Consider the following 19,349-nt stretch of genomic DNA (forward strand, 5'->3'; position numbering starts at 1 on the left):
ACTCTCCTCCAGCTGTCTCCTTCCAGCTCCCCCACTCTCCTCCAGCTGTCTCCTTCCAGCTCCCCCACTCTCCTCCAGCTGCCTCCTTCCAGCTCCCCCACTCTCCTCCAGCTCTCCTTCCAGCTCCCCCACTCTCCTCCAGCTGTCTCCTTCCAGTTCCCCCACTCTCCTCCAGCTGTCTCCTTCCAGCTCCCCCACTCTCCTCCAGCTGCCTCCTTCCAGCTCCCCCACTCTCCTCCAGCTGTCTCCTTCCAGCTCCCCCACTCTCCTCCAGCTGTCTCCTTCCAGTTCCCCCACTCTCCTCCAGCTGTCTCCTTCCAGTTCCCCCACTCTCCTCTAGTCTGTTCGCTGTGACCTTACCGCTGGCGGTGTAATCATTTCTGGAAACCCACAGAATTTCTCACAGGGACCGTGTGTGTGTGTGTGTGGGGGGGGGGGGGGATTAATTTCACAGCTGTCGTCCTTGAGTTACGTGGTTATTTGCCGAGGTTCGGCGCAAACTCAATTCACCATAACCTACTTACAGACAGATGGGGCTCAGACCCGGGCCAATGAAGAGAATCCACTGGACGATCATGGGACCTCACGTTACCCTGTCTTTCTATATAGAATTATAATACATTTAATGTATGTAACTACTCTAGTGACACATTACATGACATGAGTCACAAAATACAGTATAGAATGCTCCAAACTGTTTATAAACACACATAGCAAACAAGAGCACCCACACACTACACTATTCATTCAAGTGTGGCCAAGCTCTCCAAGATCTATATCAGGCGGTGTGGTAGGAAGAAAAATCGTTAAAGACTCCAACCACCCAAGCCATAGACTATTCTTTCTGCTTCTGCAAAGCAAGCAGTACCGGTACCGGTGAAAGTCTGGCACCAACAGACTCCAGAAAAGCTTTATCTCCAAACAAAAATATTGGATAAATAGCTACACAGACTATCTGAGTTAACCTTCTATCTATGAGCACTCACAGGGCCCGACACACTCACTCAATCACCTTCTCACTCAAACATAATATACTCATACATTTATACTGACTCTACACACACGCACAACCAGTCACATACAAGCTGCTGCTGTTTTATCTTGTACTCTGTTGCCTAGTCACCTTACCCCTATACATATCTACAGTACCTCCATCACTCCAGTATCCTTGCACATTGTAAATATGGTACTGGAACTGACCCTGTATATAGTATGCTTACTTACTTACTTATTGTTTTCTTCATATTTCTTCTTATTTCTAGTTTTTTTCCCTAGTATTACATTGTTATTGATTATTGGGTGGGCGGAGGGAGAGAGGCAGGCAGGGGGATTGATTTGACTAAGCAGCTAGCTGGCTCGGACCGTGGAGTCAGTAGCCTCATCATTGACAGGTTGTTGCACATAGCGTTACCGTGTAGCATCACTGAACCGTCTTGTGAGGAACCGAAATGCTTGGCATGTTTTTACGTTAGTGCGACACACTAATGCAGTCCTCATAGCGACACCAAGTTTATACACGCTGCAGGGTGCAGTCCATATGTGTGAGTGGGCCTCGCCCTGATTAACAGCACACACACCCTCTCTCTGGACGTTGACAGGGTCACTGGGTGTGTGCGTGGCCTGTTATCTGGCTCTCTCTAGTGGCCATAAGTAAGAACAGTTGTGCCCTATGGGAGAAAGAAAAATTGAGACAAAAAATAACTTGGCACAGTACCTATGAAATTACCCCGTGTTTAAGTTGGCAGGCACTCTCAACTGATACTGTAGTAATGCTATAGTGATACTGTACACAGTTGCAGGGGATGGAGCGGAAGTGAGCCGGTGCTGAAACACCCTGTCGTGTGAAAGGTCATGACCCCACACATGGGGTTTACATTTGGGCATGATCCGTGTGGCCAGTCACCTTGTCCCTCCCACAGTTCTGCTTCTGAGCTAATGCTCTTAAAAGCCTTTATATGATGGACTGTTAATGTAGAACGCTGGGGGCTTTTCTGAAATCCATCAGTCAGCCTCTGTGTATGTGTGTGTGTTGAGGCCAAGGTCACTGACGTCTTTATGAAGTGTGGGCGTTGGGAGGAATCTCGGACTATGGTTGAGGTAGAGGTCAAGGCTGGGCAACAGGCACTTTAGTGCCCCAAAACTCATACCACTTAACGGTCTACACCTCAACTCAAGCTTCTTTAATCAATCAATCAAAAGTATTTATAAAGCCCTTCTTACATCAGCTGATGCCACAAAGTGCTGTACAGAAACCCAGCCTAAAACCCCAAAGAGCAAGCAATGCAGGTGTAGAAGCAATGCAGGTGTACCCTTAGTTCCTATCTGTCCTTATGCAAAGCTATACTATAACCTGATGGAATGTGACCATATACACGATCTTGCAAAAGTTTGGGGTTCAACAGTTAAAAGTTGAACAGTAAAGAGGCAACTGCGGGATGCTGGCCTTCAAGGCAGAGTTGCAAAGAAAAAGCCATATCTCAGATTGGCCAATAAATATAAAAAGATTAAGATGGGCAAAAGAACACCGACACTGGACAGAGGAACTCTGCCTAGAAGGCCAGCATCCCAGAATCGTCTCTTCACTGTTCACGTTGAGACTGGTGTTTTGCGGGTACTATTTAATGAAGCTGCCAGTTGAGGACTTGTGAGGCGTCTGTTTCTCAAACTAGACACTAATGTACTTGTCCTCTTGCTCAGTTGTGCACTGGTGCCTCCCACTCTTTCTATTCTGGTTAGCGCTAGTTTGCGCTGTTTTGTGAAGGGAGTAGTACACAGCCTTGTATGAGATCTTCAGTTTCTTGGCAATTTCTCAAATGGAATAGCCTTCATTTCTCAGAACAAGAATAGACTGACGAGTTTCAGAAGACAGTTCCTTTGTTTCTGGCCATTTTGAGCCTGTAATCGAACCCACAAATTCTGATGCTCCAGATACTCAACTAGTCTAAAAAAGGCTAGTTTTATTGCTTCTTTAATCAGAACAGTTTTCAGTTGTGCTAACATAATTACAAAATGGTTTTCTAATGATCGATTAGCCTTTTAAAATGATAAACTTGGATTAGCTAACACAACGTGTCATTGGAGCACAGGAGTGATGGTAACTGATAATGGGCCTCTGTACGCCTATGTAGATATTCCATCAGCCATTTCCAGCTACAATAGTCATTTACAACATTTACAATGTCTTCACTGTATTTCTGATAAAAAAAAAAAAAATTGGGAGTCACATTTCTAAGTGACCCCAAACTTTGGAACGGTAATGTATGTACATACATAAATGGGTGATACAGTGGGCTTCATTTGGGTGGCCTTTCAAATCTGTAGCAGACTAAAAGCAGATAAAAAGTACATTGGCAGTACAAATCTAGCTAGATATACTACTCCCAATGGAAACTCTTCTAAATATATTATTGATATTTTGAAGGTTAACAAATTGTAGTTATTTTTATACATGGAGTTTTGTAACCTGTCTACTCATGATAGTGTTGTCATGGGAACGGCAAAACCAGGAATAAAATAAAAAGGTCTTTACACAACTAGATCCGGGACACACCTTTTTATTATTATTTTGGAGTGGGAATAAAAAGTCAAACAAACCTATTATTGAAGCATTCACACATCATTTAAACCTCAGTGTGCGTTTGTACACGTGCATCTTGTATGAGAAACACAGCAGAGCCTGTCACAATCCACTTAGTCAAAGGCGACTGGAGAAACAGATCGTCAAATTAAAACATTTAATACTGTACCCCACAGACACATTCCTGCCATTTGCAAAATAAGCAAACCAAAAGGTCCACCACAGAGTAAAGACCATAAAAAAGTTTCCTTGAAATAAATCAGCTTTGGTATTCTTCACTGACAAAATTATACATTCTACCCCTAAAATGTTCAATGCATTTTCAAACACTGGATGCAACCGATGCATACGTAGTTCAGATAGAACACCTTGCATTGCTTTCAGATAAGAGGTATGTTCAATTTCTGCAAGGTTGTGTGCAACTGTGTGTTGATAATCACACCTACTGGTACGTGAGCAGATCAAGAGGAGAATTATAACAGTAGCTAGTGTTAGCCTCTGATCTGGCAGGGTTGGTTGTTTTGAGACAGCATTAGGTTTGCTGTGTGAACAAACACCCATTACACGAAGGCCACACTGAACACTGTCTAATCGAATCATTATCTCACTTATGAGTCAGACATCCCATGTACGTGTAGCTGGATTTCACTGTTTTTGTGCCATATGTTTTTCAACAGCAGCAGGGGAAGGGTTGAATAACCCCTGTCATGTTGAGAGTCTGGGAGTTCTGTGGGAGTTAACTGAGGACTGTTTATGCTCTGTTAGTACTTAGGGCTATCTACCAGGCATGCAGGGGTCCATTTACAAACAGTTGAGGTATAATACTGAACATTTGTAAAAAGTGCACATTTGTCACGGTGACAATAGCCTAGGTGCTCCTCAGTCACCCATTTAGTGCTTTTTCTGGTCTATGTGCATTCAGGATTCAGGATTCTTTTGTAAAAGGTAGCAGCCAGTCCCTCCATAGCTTGTGTGTGGAGTATGGTGGGGGTTGCTTTGTTTGAGGTAAAAACACCAGAAGGGGGGGGGTGAAAGGAAAGACACAGATTTTTTTTTACTAATAGCTCTCTACCTCTGCTGAAGCGGTTTTAGACTGCCCTGTCCACTGTGATCACTATCAACATACTCCTCTGACAATAGAAAAGTCACAGACAAAAACAAAACCACCTCCACACTCTGTTTTTCCCCTTCACTAAATTCAATGCAGACAAGATATAGCCTCGCAAACACACAAGTCACAATCAACATTTAGCTACAAATTACAGACAAACATAGTAATTTATCGTGTCTACAAATATTCATTCTTTATTTACTAGGCCTTTAACTAACCCTCCAAGTTGACAAAGGATCTCACAGGCCGTTTAACTTCACTGAGTTCCATGCCCATCCTCATTGTTGTAGGACAGTGGGTAAAGCCATGAAGAAGCTCTCCTTTTCATTTGTCACCTGAACAGTTGCCAGAGACTGGTGTGTCCAGCCATGGTTATGGGGAGTTTGCCTCAGAAGTGTTGATTAAAGGAAGAAAGAGAGCAGAGGATAAGCTAAATGAACAGGTGAAGATCTTGTCTCACAGTGCTGATGTACACTCTCTGTTCATCTCGGTAAAGAAGTATTTTGAGACATCACAGACATCGTTTGGCTGAGTTAATTTACAACTGACCTCCAAAGTAGTCAAGCAAAACATGGATACCATTGAGATGTAATTACTCTAGTCCCACTCCTGCTTTTGAAAAACAGACGACGTGACTGGATCTTAACTACTCTGACCACCACCATAACAGGCTTCAGTGCTTTTGGCCGCAGGCTTTACAACCACACAACAACACTGATCAAAACTCATACACATACAGTAGATTTAAAAAAGATGCTCAATAAACTTTCAAAAGCACGTCATAACACTTTTCTCCAAATTGTATTTCACAAAAAAATTCTTGGGTTGTTGTTTTTACCCACAGGCCAGCGACAATGACAACAAAGAGACCAAAAGCGCTGCTGCAGTGCATTCTGGGATTTCGTCAAAATGTACAGACCCAAACTCTTAGAGTGATGATACACCAGTGTATATATACAATTTAATAGGTCGGCGTATGCATACTTCAGCTATGTATAGTCTTTTCCAGTGGATCAGTATTCCCACTCGTCTGTCTTCATGTCCAGATAGCTGAGGATGTTCTGGGCAAACTTGACTGCCTGCTTGCGGGCCACTTTGGTCATCTCATCACCCTGTGGGTCAACTGCATCCAGGGCCAGCAGCTGTTTAGTTAGAAGCTCCTCAAGCAATATGTAGCTCTTGTCGGCCCGCTTGCCGTTGAAGCAGAGTACCTGGGCCTGGAGGTCTGACAGGCTGCCCAGAACCATCCACACAGCCCTGTGTTGTGGGGGCTCGTTGGAGCCAGGCTGGCGGCAGATCAGGGCCTCACGGAGGTCCAGGAAGGTGATGACAGCCTGGACCTCCAGCACAGCACGTCGGCGGGCCTCACGGATACAGGGGTTACGGGCCGTGTCCACCTGGTCCAGGTGTGTGAGGAGACTCTGGAGCTCAGGCTTGGGCCTGAAGAGGTCGCCCACCCCACAGTGTCGCAGGACCTCCCCGCGCAGCTGGCCCACCCGACCCCGCACAGCCTCAATCTGACGGATTGAGTCATTCTGCGCCAAGTCATACCTGAAAAAAGAAAGATGTATACAACATCACATTTCTGAGCTAAGATGTACCTGAAAGCATGTATACACACATGCATACTGTATTGCCTTTCTGTACTATTATTTGTAATTGTAGTAAAGCTGTGTACCTGCGCGTGTCATCTCCCTCCCCCTCCAGGTCCAGGTGTTTGAGCAGACCGTTGATCTCCTCCACCACCTGTTTGCGGTAGTTCCGGACCGCTGCGTTCCCCGACACATCGAGGGCATCCAGCTCCACCAGGAGCTCAGTGAGCACGCGGGACAGGTGGGCACAGCTATCCCTCCCACTCAGCCCCATCAGCAGTGCCACGAGCTGGCTGCGCGCCCCACTCACCTGCACCATCACCTGGTTGATCCTCTGCACGGCCACGTGTGTATCTTCTGACAGGGGGAGGGTCTGTTGGCGCGTGCGCCCCTCGATCACGTCCTGCACGGCACACAGTCGTGTCAGGGCCCGATAGCGAGCCTTACGGAGGGGCACCCTCCCTCCTGTCTTCACCTGGGTGAGCCTCAGTATCAGCTCCTGCACAGCATCCACCAGCTCATCACTGATCTCCGCTGTGCCCCCGGCTCGCTGCGGTTCCACCACCCCCTGCTCCACCAGCCCCTGGGCCTCCCGGCTCAGCTCCTCGATGGCCAGGCGGGACGGGTGGGTGGCGTTCTCCTCAAGGTAGCGCAGCAGCCCCTCCACCTCCTGGGCTGCTCTCTTGCGTGCCCCCTGTAGGTCTGCCCTGCCCTCCGTGTCCACCTGGTCGACCTCCAGGAGCAGCCGGGTCAGCTCGCGCTCCAGCCGCCGGTACTCACGCTCGTTTTTCAACCCGCTGAAGGTGCACACCTGAGGGCCCAGAGACTGGACCTCCCGCTGGACCTCATAGAGCCGTATCATGGCTGGGTGCTGCTGCTGCTGCTGCTGCTGCTGGCTGCCATGGTCCATCCTCTTTCCACCATCAAAGGGCTTTCCAAACAAGCTGCAAAACAGGCACAGCACAAATGCAAAAACAAAAGTTCATAACTAAACACATTCATAGGCAAAATCTACACTCTCTAAAATGAGTGTATGAGGCTTATCCAATTCAGTATGTTAGGCCAGGTGTTCTTGTTTCCATTATGTAATGTTGACCTAAGCCGCCTGCGGTTTTCCAAACTCCACCCAAAATAAAAACAAGAGTGAACAAGACGCTTTTGTACACTGTTATTACCTCAAAGAACAAATAGTTACTGGAGGTTTAAATGAACTTGATCAAAGTACAATACCAATTTGTTAGTGTGACTGTTTAACCAACAAGAATTATGCATGCATGTCCTAAAAACAGGCAATAAATTAATTAAAACATTCAATGATAACACTAGCATGACAATCATTAAACTCCTTACTGAAAGTAGGCTACAGCTCTAGACACAGTGCTGGCTACTATTTCAGCTTATGTCCAAGGCTGTCTAATGAACACCACTGACCGAAGTCTGATTACTGCAGCGACAACAATGCCATTTTTCACCCCAGGTCCGAAATAACCATAATTGAGTTACATTCTTCAAAGAACGTCTGAGCGGACTGAAAATGACACCCAACAGAACTAATTCCTCTCACTCAAAGATGACTGTTTCATTAATTGTATAAAATAGTCAACAACACTACTTACAAAAACTCCAGAGGGAAAACTCAATGAATAAGATCAAGCTGGCTCAGGTATGATCAAGCTGGCTCAGAAGAACACACCAGTAGCCTAACTTCTGCACCATCGGCATCCAGACACTGCAGATTGAGAGGCTCTCAAAATATTGTATTTGCAGGCGGTTCCTCTGCTGCTATTCCACAGTGATGTGTCTGTAATGTCACAATAGACAGGTCATTCTTCTCATTCTTAAAGAGACAGTGTGTCACTGTTGTTCACCATATGAGAGATTTTTCCAAAAGGGGATTATGGTGAGAGAGAGTGCCGATTTGGCAGTCATTATGGGATTACTAGGGTCCATTTAAACCATATTTAGACAGTCCCGAGGAAAACATGACTATTGGTTACATTGCAAGACCACTCAGATAATCAACCCAAATGAAAAGCCTCAAATAATGTCGGTGTGACATAGACAATACTACATATAGTCTATAGTCAAAACCGAAGGAGAGCCATTGGAAAAAGTCAGTTGAGACAATATAGGCCTAGGGCTTATAGTATTCTCCTACACGCCACACGATTGTTCTGAAACCTATTTTGTTGCTAGTATCGGATAAGATTAGCATTCAAATTGGCAATTTTAATTTAATTGTATTATATTCAATAAATATAGGAACTAACATTTGATTTGGACCAAACTTTTTTTTCTAACAATGAGTAAGACATGAAAAATCCAAAGAAATTGTCAAAAGCCTCCCACGGACCCGCCACACCAATCCCAACAACAAGGACTATACAGTATCAGTTCTCTGTGTTTGACAAGCAGTATGGAGCTGCAGCTTGGAGTATTGTTTCTTCATCCTATGTAATGTATTTTCAGTGAATTTGTTTTGGTTTGTTTTTCCCTGTTCAATTAGTCATTGACATTGTTAGGTTTATGTCCCATCCCACATCCTGATAATACCAGGTTATGACCACTAAATGGTGCTGTTTTTAAGAACCCCTCAATGTTTAAGGGATAGTTCACCCATATTACATATTGATTTCCTTACCATGTAAGCAGTCTATGGACAATGTATGACAGCAAGCCATTATTTTGTTTACCTGGTCACTGTTTCAAATGCTAACGTTTTTGCATTTGTGGCAAACATGAAGTGTGAAAATGCTAATATAGGTACCATTGACTTGAATTGGATTTGTGCCACAAATGCTTAAAATGTTAGCATTTGAAACCATGGCCAACAAAACCAAAGCATGGGTTGATGTCATACCTTATCAATTCACTGGTTGCATGTTTTGTCAAAATATTGTTTTGAACATTTGTTTTAGACTGATACCCGACTGAGCATTCTACTCAATGCATCGTCAATGAGTGCTGATGAAGATTTAATCAAAAGTGCATTACAGTGGCTTGGAAATACAATGAAATTCAGAAGGAGGAAAATAATTAGTAGGAAAACCTTTTGTCATCATTTTGAGGTCAACATATTGACTTTAGATGAAGTAGAACATTAGCTAGCTAAGATTGAGGGGAGGCCACTGGATTTTAGCTGGATAAAGTTAGCATTGTTAGCTCTGTTTGACAAACTTTAATAGCTAATGACAACATTACTATCTGTCTAAAGTAAATTTGATGACATGATAATGCTAAAAAAGTTGTTTCCTACTAAATATGACTACTTTTGCAATGCCATTGTATTTACAGGCACTATAGTGTAATTTGGATTAAACCGTTAGCCTCCATCCAGAATGAATGGGCTGATCACCACTTTAGGGCACCACTGATAGAGAGCGGCTTGAGAACGTTCATAACGCGACTGAGTGACGGAGGTGCAACCTGAGTAGACTGCTTACAGGGTAAGGAAACCAATGTTATTTTGTCATTTGGGTGAACTATCCCTTTAACATTGAGGGAGGAATCATCCAACCCTTTTCACCTATTAGCAGGAGCAACGTCATCTAGTGGTCAGACCTTGCAATATGAGGATGTAGGATGGGACAAACTTAACTTCAATGACAAATTTCTCTGAACAAGGGAAGAAAACCATCACCGAATTCACTGAGAATACATTACATAGGATGAAGAAACAATACTCAGAGCCGCAGCTCCATACTACTAAACATAGAGAACTGATACAGTATACTCACTGTTGTGTTGGGATTGGAGTGGGGTGTGTAGGATCAGTGGGTAGCTTTTGAACAAAAAAGTTGTCAAAATAAGATGTTAGGTATTATATTTACTGAATAGTATATGAATCCTATAAATTAAAATGGTCAATTTGGGTGCAATTATAGCTCAATTTTATATCAGAGATCAAATTACATTTCATCAAAAATAATGTTGTAGGAATCTTATTTTTGTAACTACAGAAACGATTTGAGAATAATGTGAGATCAAATCAAACCAAATGTATTTATATAGCCCTTCGTACATCAGCTGATATCTCAAAGTGCTGTACAGAAACCCAGCCCAAGACCCCAAACAGCAAGCAATGCAGGTGTAGAAGCACAGTGGGTGGGTGTCATGGCTTGCTGAATTGAAATGGATTGACACAGAAAGGACAAGAGGTATTTGAGGGTTAAACAAGAAATGAAAGAGAAAATGATTTCATTTTTCCAGAACAGGCCTCAGGAGAGAGACAGACACTAGGCTACTTGTTGTCTTTTGAATTAATATAACCAGACACAGTAGTATGAAAGACTATCTCAAATAATACTGTGCTGCTATTGTACTCCTACCTAAAAGCATGGTGACGACCACGGGCCGAATCCACACAAATCGACAACTGGACCTTCGCAAACAAAATCCTATCTACATGAGGTACATTGAATAAAACAGCATACATTTAATTTTGCTGTCAGTTTAGGATGAGTAATAAATAAACCCGAAAGGCTAGTCAAACCTCCCAGATATGTAACCTCACTCTGAATGTCAGAGAGAGGTAGCCTATCAGGAAGGGACATACATTGTTATGACCACATTCTGAGTCTCCGGAAAGGTCTCCAAACCAGGATGCCACCGGCAAATGCCCCTTTTCTGGCCACGGCTTAGGTTACCTGTGAGACCAACAGTTTACAAATCAAAAGTTGCCCGACACAGAACCCGATAAGAGCAAACAGATCAAACTTGATGTCTTCTGTGGGCTGCCAACATGGCTTATATGTTTACATATCTTAGACCCAGGTCATCAATACATTGATACCTGTAGTCTACAATTGAGCTGTGTAAGGCAGGGATCATCAACTAAATTCAGCTGCGGGACAATTTTTGGGGGAGCGGATGGTCAGGGGTCCGGAACATAATTACAAATCATTTGTAGACTACAAATTGACCGCAAGAAGCCAACACAGACATAACATTTGACTAAAACAATCGTTTCAAACCTTGCTTTCGTTTGTATACGATCACATCCATTTCTCTATTATGCGTGGGAAAACTTTTCTAAACGTAAATCACTTTGAGCTGATTTGCTGGTGTTTTTACTATTTTATGTCCAACAATGAAACACAATTAAAGGGGGGGGGGGCACACAATTAAAGGGGGGGGGGCAAATAAAATCACCAGTTGGGGAACCCCGGTGTAAGGTGATGCTCCGTGAGGCTTATTGTCTGAGAGACCCCATTCTCCAATACGAGTTCTAGAACAGTCCCTCTTCAAACGCAGCAAACCAGTTAGCAAATACTTTGCATTGCATGCATGCCTATCTACAGTAATGTTACTACATGCCTACTACAGAGGGCTTTAAGCATTATGTAATCGTAAGCAGCCGATCTAATAATTTACTTACCGACCGAATGGCGATAGAAATAGCAGTAAACACAACAGTGTCACCGCAAAGAATGCATGCACCAACTCACATACCGCCACATAGGCTTGCAGTGCTGCCTCTGGCCTATCTCTCAGACAAAACGTATTTTCAAAACTGTCAGTTGCTAGGTTGCTGTTTCAATGTAACAGACGCCAGCAATGTTTCACCACCTTCCCAGCTGCGCATGAAATGTCTCACCTTTTCAAAGCGCCAAAGACATTCGCGCACATTTCTAAAGATGTCCGTTTCCATCAGCTAGCCAACAATGATCATAATCGTTGTTGTGTCATCCAAATACGTATCTTTTCTCTTTATGTAGGTATGTAACGATAATTTGTTTTCAATGGCTGATTCTCATCGGTACAGTCCAACAGCACTATGCACTGCGGTGTTGCCCCTCCCACGCACCAATTCAGAGGGTTTGTTCACGCGCGTCATAAACTAGTCTTCAGTGGACTGTACAAAGGGATCGTATACAGAGTTGCGCAGGAGTTTGACGTTATAATTCCTATTAAAAACAATTTGAAATGTATTGTATTTCCATGGGATATAAAGCACTTGGCATCTCTGGCAAAAACGTGAGACCAATTAAGGTGCTGATGGAATACCACAATGACATAGATTCAATTTTTGCAAATATTTTATGCCAACTTCCATATCCATACAGGATTTAAGAGGTAAGACTGCCTGTACACAAAATGGATTAGTTACAGCCCAGGGGCTTAAATTCAGGAGTGCATAATATTGCAGGACATTCAGACAGAAGTGTATAGCCTAGAACAGACTACAAGAATTGGTCGGCCAAGACATATATAATCGGAAAATTTGACCATGATTCATAACCATCTACTGGCAAAGTGTAGAACACATCATGGGGACTGTGGAGGATGGTTGACCACTGAAGGACCGATGGTCGCTCTTGGGCCCCCTACATATGGTGTGTAATGCAGAATGACAGGTAATTGTGTCAGTTCATATTTAGCCTGTATCTGCAACATTTGAACCTGAATAGGTCCCATGTATCTTCTCTGTTTGCTGCCTACTGAATATGAGATAGTGTGACCCTGAATAAAACCTTAGCCAATGGCCATATTTGTAAACACTATGACCAGTGGTTTAGTGGAGGGTAAATGCACCACAATCGGCATTAATCCACCCATTGTTTTACCATTGCATCACTAACTGTGACCTAGGAGCATACAGAGAAGGAATTGCAAATTGCATCAAAATAGCCCGGAAGTAAAGACACACTGGGAGCCAAATTTGAAATGGAGCAGGGTGGGACAAAATTGCATTAAAACACAATTTAAATGTACACTGAATAAAAATATAAATGCAACATGTAAAGTTTTGGTCCCATGTTTCATGAGCTGAAATAAAATATATATATATATATATTTTTACCTTTATTTTACTAGGTAAGTCAGTTAAGAACAAATTCTTATTTTCAATGACGGCCTAGAAACAGTGGGTTAATTGCCTGTTCAGGGTAAGAACGACAGATTTGTACCTTGTCAGCTCGGGGATTCGAACTTGCAATCCCCAAAATGTTCCATGCGCACTTAAAGCGTATTTCTCTCAAATTTTGTGCACAAATTTGGTTACATCCCTGTTAATAAGCATTTCTCCTTTGCCAAGATAATCCACCTACGTGACAGGTTTGGCATATCAAGAAGCTGATTAAACAACGATCATTGGACAGGTACACCTTGTGCAGGGGAAAATAACAGGCCACCTAATTGTGCAGTTGTCACACCACACAATGCCACAGATGTCTCTTGTTGAGGGAGTGTGCAAATGGCATGTTGACTGTCCACCAGAGCTGTTGCCAGATAATTTAATGTTAATTTCTCCACCATAAGCCGCCTCCAACTTCGTGTTAGAGAATTTGTCAGTACGTCCAACCGGACTCACAACCTCAGACCACGTGTATGCCGTCGTGTGGGGGCGAGCTGTTTCCTGATGTCATTGTTGTGAACAGAGTGCTCCATGGTGAAGGTGGGGTTATGATATGGACAGGCATAAGCTACAGACAATGAACAGAATTGCATTTTAATTGATGGCAATTTGAATGCACAGAGATATCGTGACGAGATCCTGAGGCCCATTGTTGTGCTATTCATCCACCGCCATCACCTCATGTTTCAGCATGATAATGCACGGCCCCATGTCGCAAGGATCTGTACACAATTCCTGAAGCTGAAAATGTCCCAGATCTTTCATGGCCTGCATACAGTAACTCACCAGACATGTCACCCATTGAGCATGTTTGGGATGCTCTGGATCGATGTGTACAACAGCGTGTTCCAGTTCCCGCCAATATCCAGCAACTTTGAACAGCCATTGAAGAGGAGTTGGCCAACATTCCACAGGCCACAATCAACAGCCTGATCAACTCTATGCGAAGGAGATGTGTCGCACTGCCTGAGGCAAATGATGGTTACACCAGATACTGACTGGTTTTCTGATCCACGCCCCTACTGAAAAAAAAGGTATCTGTGACCAAAAGATGCATATCTATATTCCCAGTCATGTGAAATCCATAGATTAGGGCCTAATGAATATATTTTTGAAATGGTTGCGTTTATATTTTTGTTCAGTATATTTTCGGGAGGGCTGTGGTCACTATTACAGGGGCTGAGTCACTGGCTTACTGGTGCTCTTTCATGCCGTCCCTAGGAGTGGGTTGAGTCACTGATGTGATCTTCCTGTCTGGGTTAGTGCCCCCCCCCTTGGGTTGTGCCGTGGCGGAGATCTTTGTGGGCTATACTCGGCCTTGTCTCAGGATGGTAAGTTGGAGGTTGAAGATATCCCTCTAGTGGTGTGGGGGCTGTGCTTTGGCAAAGTGGGTGGGGTTATATCCTTCCTGTTTGGCCCTGTCCGGGGGTATCATCAGATGGGGCCACAGTGTCTCCTGACCCCTCCTGTCTCAGCCTCCGGTATTTATGCTGCAGTAGTTTATGTGTCGGGGGGCTAGGGTCAGTTTGTTATATCTGGAGTACTTCTACTGTCTTATCCGGTGTCCTGTGTGAATTTAAGTATGCTCTCTCTAATTCTCTCTTTCTTTCTCTCTCTTAGAGGACCTGAGCCCTAGGACCATGCCTCAGGACTACCTGGCATGATGACTCCTTGCTGTCCCCAGTCCACCTGGCCGTGCTGCTGCTCCAGTTTCAACTGTTCTGCCTGCGGCTATGGAATCCTGACCTGTTCACCAGACATGCTACCTGTCCCAGACCTATTATTTGACCATGCTGGTCATTTATGAACATTTTAACATCTTGGCCATGTTCTGTTATAATCTCCACCCGGGACAGCCAGAAGAGGACTGGCCACCCTTCATAGACTGGTTCCTCTCTAGGTTTCTTCCTAGGTTTTGGCCTTTCTAGGGAGTTTTTCCTAGCCAATGTGCATCAACACCTGCATTGCTTGCTGTTTGGGGTTTTAGGCTGGGTTTCTGTACAGCACTTTGAGATATCAGCTGATGTACGAAGGGCTATATAAATACATTTGATTTAATTTATTCAATTAAAGGTGCAATATGCAGAAATTGCTCTGCCATTTCCTGGTTGCAAAAATTCAAATAGTTTGCCTAATTTCAGTTTGTGACAAAACAAGTAATGTAAAGTGTAGAGAATCATTGTACCGTCTAAACCGCTGTGAAATATATTTTCAATAACCCAAAATATTGTTTTTCAGCTTTTTAAAGTTGGTGTACAAAAGTAAAAGAAGCATAAACTAAACGTAAGAATGGGAAGCATAGAAATAGGGCACATAACAGATCTAAAACTTCCTATACATGCTTTCAATGAGAATGACAGATCTAAAACTCACATTTCTGTGAATTTGGTCAGTCCCCCAAAAAGTTACATATTGCAGCTTTAATACATCTTATGGTAGTGGAGCTATTTTATAGTTTTTTTCACAGGTCCATTATTTTCCCATTTACGTCTTATAGCAACCCTATATTGTTGGCAGCCCTGGTTTGAAGGAGAGGAATGGCAGAGCAGACCGTCATATGAGCCCAAATACTTTGGTATGCAACTTGGAATTAAAATCTAAGAGGCCCAGTGCTTCTATAGTGAAAAGAAACTCACATCTGTGCCATTTGCGAGCGATGTTGTTTGGCTACATTGTATTGTATTAAGAGGACCACAATGGAAATACTTTTCTAAACTTTGTTGTGTTATCCTGAATGATTTTTAAATGTATTGGATCAACATGTGTGGTTATATATATTTTAAATGGTCAAATAAATCATATTATTCTTTCCTCTTCAGAGAGTACAAGTGATACATTGTATCATTTTGCTTGACCGTGAGAACCATGAGTTCTTTCAAGTTTCGCAATGTATGTTCTGGAGGTTTGCATAAAAATAAAGTGAATAGGGTATTACATGTCACTGGAGTAGCCTATAGGCTTACTATTCCATTTTTTCACGACATCTATACTGATTGAAAGAACACACTATACAGCGCAAAGCCCACAACATGATCTCCAGGACAGACAAGCCACTCCACCACTGCTTTGATTAACATATGTAGGATATGATGGGTAAAGGGTCTTCTCAATTCGCTACAAAAAAATGTAAAGGAATAATGTTAGGAAACAAGAAGTTCAACCTACAGCGGTCAACTGATTTGGCATAAATAGAAGCAAGCACCAACAGCTTGATAAAAAGTGTAAAACACACATGTGAAAGCTTAATTATAATATTAGGGGAATAGGTCCATGGTAAAAAAAAACAGAGAATAGAATACAATTGGATGAATTAGAAACAATATTTGTTGAGATGCAGCCATGTGGATCGCGGTTTCAAAAATCAATATGGGCAGCGCCCGGTGCTGAAAGTTGGGTAGGCAAATTTACTAACAAGAGGGATTTGTTGGACCACTATTTAAAAAATAAGAGGTAGGCTTACCTGTGGAAGGGGAATTTTAGTCAAACCTCTTTAATGCTTGTATAATGAATTATCTTTTTAAGGCTGTATAGCTTCTTGCATTTCAAAATGGGGAACCGTTTATCTACTTCAGAGAAACTTTCGAGTGATTTCCTGTTGTTTTGACTCACTAGACTAGAATAACTAGCTGTTGCCACAGAACGAGACGCCCAATTCACATCTGTACCTTTTACCCTAGTTTTGTCTCTTTCTCCACACACGTACCAAGATAACGTGTTTTGTATATGCTTGCATAAGATAGTTTATCTATATAAGGCTTCACTCGTGTCATCGAAACTCTTGGCCGTACACATCAGAGTGCATAACTGACCTGCTTCATTATTGCAAATTGTAATTAATAAAGATTGATTGTTTGAAGAAATAACAAAGTCTCTCTAACTTGGTGAGAATTTCCCACCACACCTGTTTGACAGACGTAATTATGTTATCAATATATTTGTCACTATAGCTATTTCCTCAAAATACTGTCACCATGTACTCCTTAAATAGGCATACCTGCTTTCTGCGTCAGACTTAAGCCTCATGTCTGGGGTGGAAAATCAACTTCTGAAAGTACCATGCTTAGATTCATAATGACATCTCAGATTGAAATCTTTGCAAACAGCAACAGTTTCGTTGCAAACAAGGCACACTGGTTTGACATTGGAGAAATACATTTAAGATTAATATATTTTAATAGAGTAGGTAAAGGCCTATTAATAGAGACATTGGTGAATTAACCACTGTAATCAGATCGAGATGATCACATTGCCATTTAATTGATTATCCCACTAACCATGTGTTAAATGTGTAGTGTGGGGATATGAATTGGGCAGATAGTAGGCTATATGTTCTGTCCCACAAGCTCAGGAACAAATTGGTTAGAGGCCAACCCCAATTGTATATTGTAAATTCAATCACCCCCTTCACCATCATCTTCATTCAGATCATTAAAAAATGTGTGGATATTGGCTAGTACTAAAGTCGAAAAACCTGTGTTGTCTCTGTGAAATTAAATTGTTATTGCCAGTGCACTCTGAAGAAGAAACAACGATACAATGTAGCCTAACATCGCTCACAAATGGCACCAATGTGAGATTTGTTTCACTGTAGAAGCACTGGTGCTATTAAATTTAATTCCAGGTTGCATATCAAAATATTTAAATGCATATTTGATGGTCTGCTCTGCCCATAAGTCACTCCAAGAATATGGTTGCTAAAAGATTGAAATGGGAAAATAATGTAGGCCTACCTGTGAAAAAACTATGAAATAACTCCCCAATTCAGTCTTATGCAGACTATATATTTAATGTATTACATGAATGGTGACCACAGTTCTTCCGAAAATACATTTAAATTGAATTTTTTAATGCGATTTTTCCACCCTGCTCCATGTATACAATGTATTGTATTTCAAATTTGGCTCCCAGTGTGGCTCGTTCCGGGGGTATTTTGACTCATCTGACAGTTCCTTCTCTGTATGTTCCTAGACTGTTACCTTCTAGCTCCCATCTCAAATGAGAATCATCTTCAGGCCTATCAGACCTCCATCTGAGTCACCTTTGAGTCTTTTTCCCTCTCATGGATTGTGTTCAGTAGTGCACAACATTGCCAAATCTGTTTTCTTATTGAACATATTCATGTAATTCTGAGCAGCTTTTATGATGTCAAACTGCTAACTCTATCTTCAAAAGTCCAAAGGCATCATTACAATTCCTTTAAAGTGCACCTTTCCTTCCTCAGTAATCACTGACCTATGACACATGATTGGACATGTCAACACACCGGCTCCACCAGATTACTTTTACCTGTCCAGTTATTTTGAAGTTCTAATCAGTGATGGAAGGAGTAAGGAAAGCTGTAGCTAGCTACTTTTTGTAGAATTTTAACGGGGCTCCCAAATGTTGGAGAGAACAATGATCCTCTTTGGAACAAGAGCACCGCTGGTCAACAAAGGACTCCCAGTCACTTCACCTGTCCCTTGACAGCAATTTTGCTCTCTGAGAACATAACATGTCAGTCAAAGTGCAATAAATCCACACATATGAATGAAAACATTACTGTGGCGTAATTTTTTGTTGTCTTTTAGGTACAAGCTAAATGTAGGCTAGCATGTAAGCTAGCTATCTACGTTGTAGATATATCTTAACGGTGTTAGCTAAATAAATCAATTTGAAATAATAGGGATAGCTACTATTATAATTTTTCAGGAATATATGATAAGCTACATGTCCTCATGCTTACCTGCATAACCAACGTACAGCCATAATAGGGAAAATATCGATATAATGCTAAACATTACCAAGCACAACCACAATCTGATATTTAGCTACCAGCTAGCTGGCTACTACTAGCTTTTTTTCAAGGCGAAGGCGATCACGGCTAGATGGTATACGGTTAAGGTCAAATTGATATATAAAGTTGAAAAAAATAGCATTTTATTTAACCCAAATCCTATTCCTAACCTAAACCTAATTCTCCTAAACTGATACGTTAATTCTCATAACCTGATACGAAAAGTACATTCTGGACAATTCTGACTAACTGTATCCTCTCTAGTCGATATCGTGGAAATACGAGGAATGACAGGCTGGCCAAAAGAGATATATGAAAGCCGTGTTGGGCGTTACATTAAATACACATGTGGACAATGCTAATAAATTACACTCGCGCTTCCGCAGACAAATAGTTGTTAAAGATTTTGACTAAGTAAACAGAAAGACGTTGTGATATAC

General features: G+C 42.3%; 1 protein-coding gene across 7 annotated transcripts; it reads right to left on the minus strand.

Annotated features, from left to right (window-relative positions):
• Positions 1–3,538: 3,538 nt before the first annotated feature.
• Positions 3,539–19,312, minus strand: LOC135508121 (BAG family molecular chaperone regulator 5-like). 7 transcript variants are annotated; one of them, XM_064928093.1, is made up of 4 exons: positions 18,859–19,310; positions 7,897–8,081; positions 6,367–7,224; positions 3,539–6,239 (listed from the first exon to the last, which is right to left on the minus strand). In XM_064928093.1, the coding sequence occupies exons 3-4, from the start codon at positions 7,188–7,190 to the stop codon at positions 5,702–5,704; spliced, it is 1,362 nt and encodes a 453-aa protein (XP_064784165.1). In that variant the 5' UTR covers positions 7,191–7,224; positions 7,897–8,081; positions 18,859–19,310; the 3' UTR covers positions 3,539–5,701. The 7 variants fall into 7 exon arrangements, with proteins under 7 accessions (XP_064784165.1, XP_064784163.1, XP_064784164.1 ...); XM_064928091.1 differs by lacking the exon at positions 18,859–19,310 and adding an exon at positions 16,597–16,757; XM_064928092.1 differs by lacking the exon at positions 18,859–19,310 and adding an exon at positions 11,877–13,007.
• Between the last annotated feature and the right edge of the window lie 37 nt (positions 19,313–19,349).

The sequence above is a fragment of the Oncorhynchus masou genome, chromosome 21, assembly GCF_036934945.1.
Source record: "Oncorhynchus masou masou isolate Uvic2021 chromosome 21, UVic_Omas_1.1, whole genome shotgun sequence".
Taxonomy (NCBI): Eukaryota; Metazoa; Chordata; class Actinopteri; order Salmoniformes; family Salmonidae; genus Oncorhynchus; species Oncorhynchus masou.

Bases quoted from the DNA above. Each gene is read 5' to 3' on its own strand.
- LOC135508121 (XM_064928088.1), bottom strand. From the start codon at position 11,908: ATGTGCGCGAATGTCTTTGGCGCTTTGAAAAG. The intron at 7,225-11,876 runs GTGAGACATTTC...CCTGTTTTGCAG, and splicing joins GTCTTTGGCGCTTTGAAAAG to CTTGTTTGGAAAGCCCTTTG. The intron at 6,240-6,366 runs GTACACAGCTTT...TTCTTTTTTCAG, and splicing joins GAGGGAGATGACACGCGCAG to GTATGACTTGGCGCAGAATG.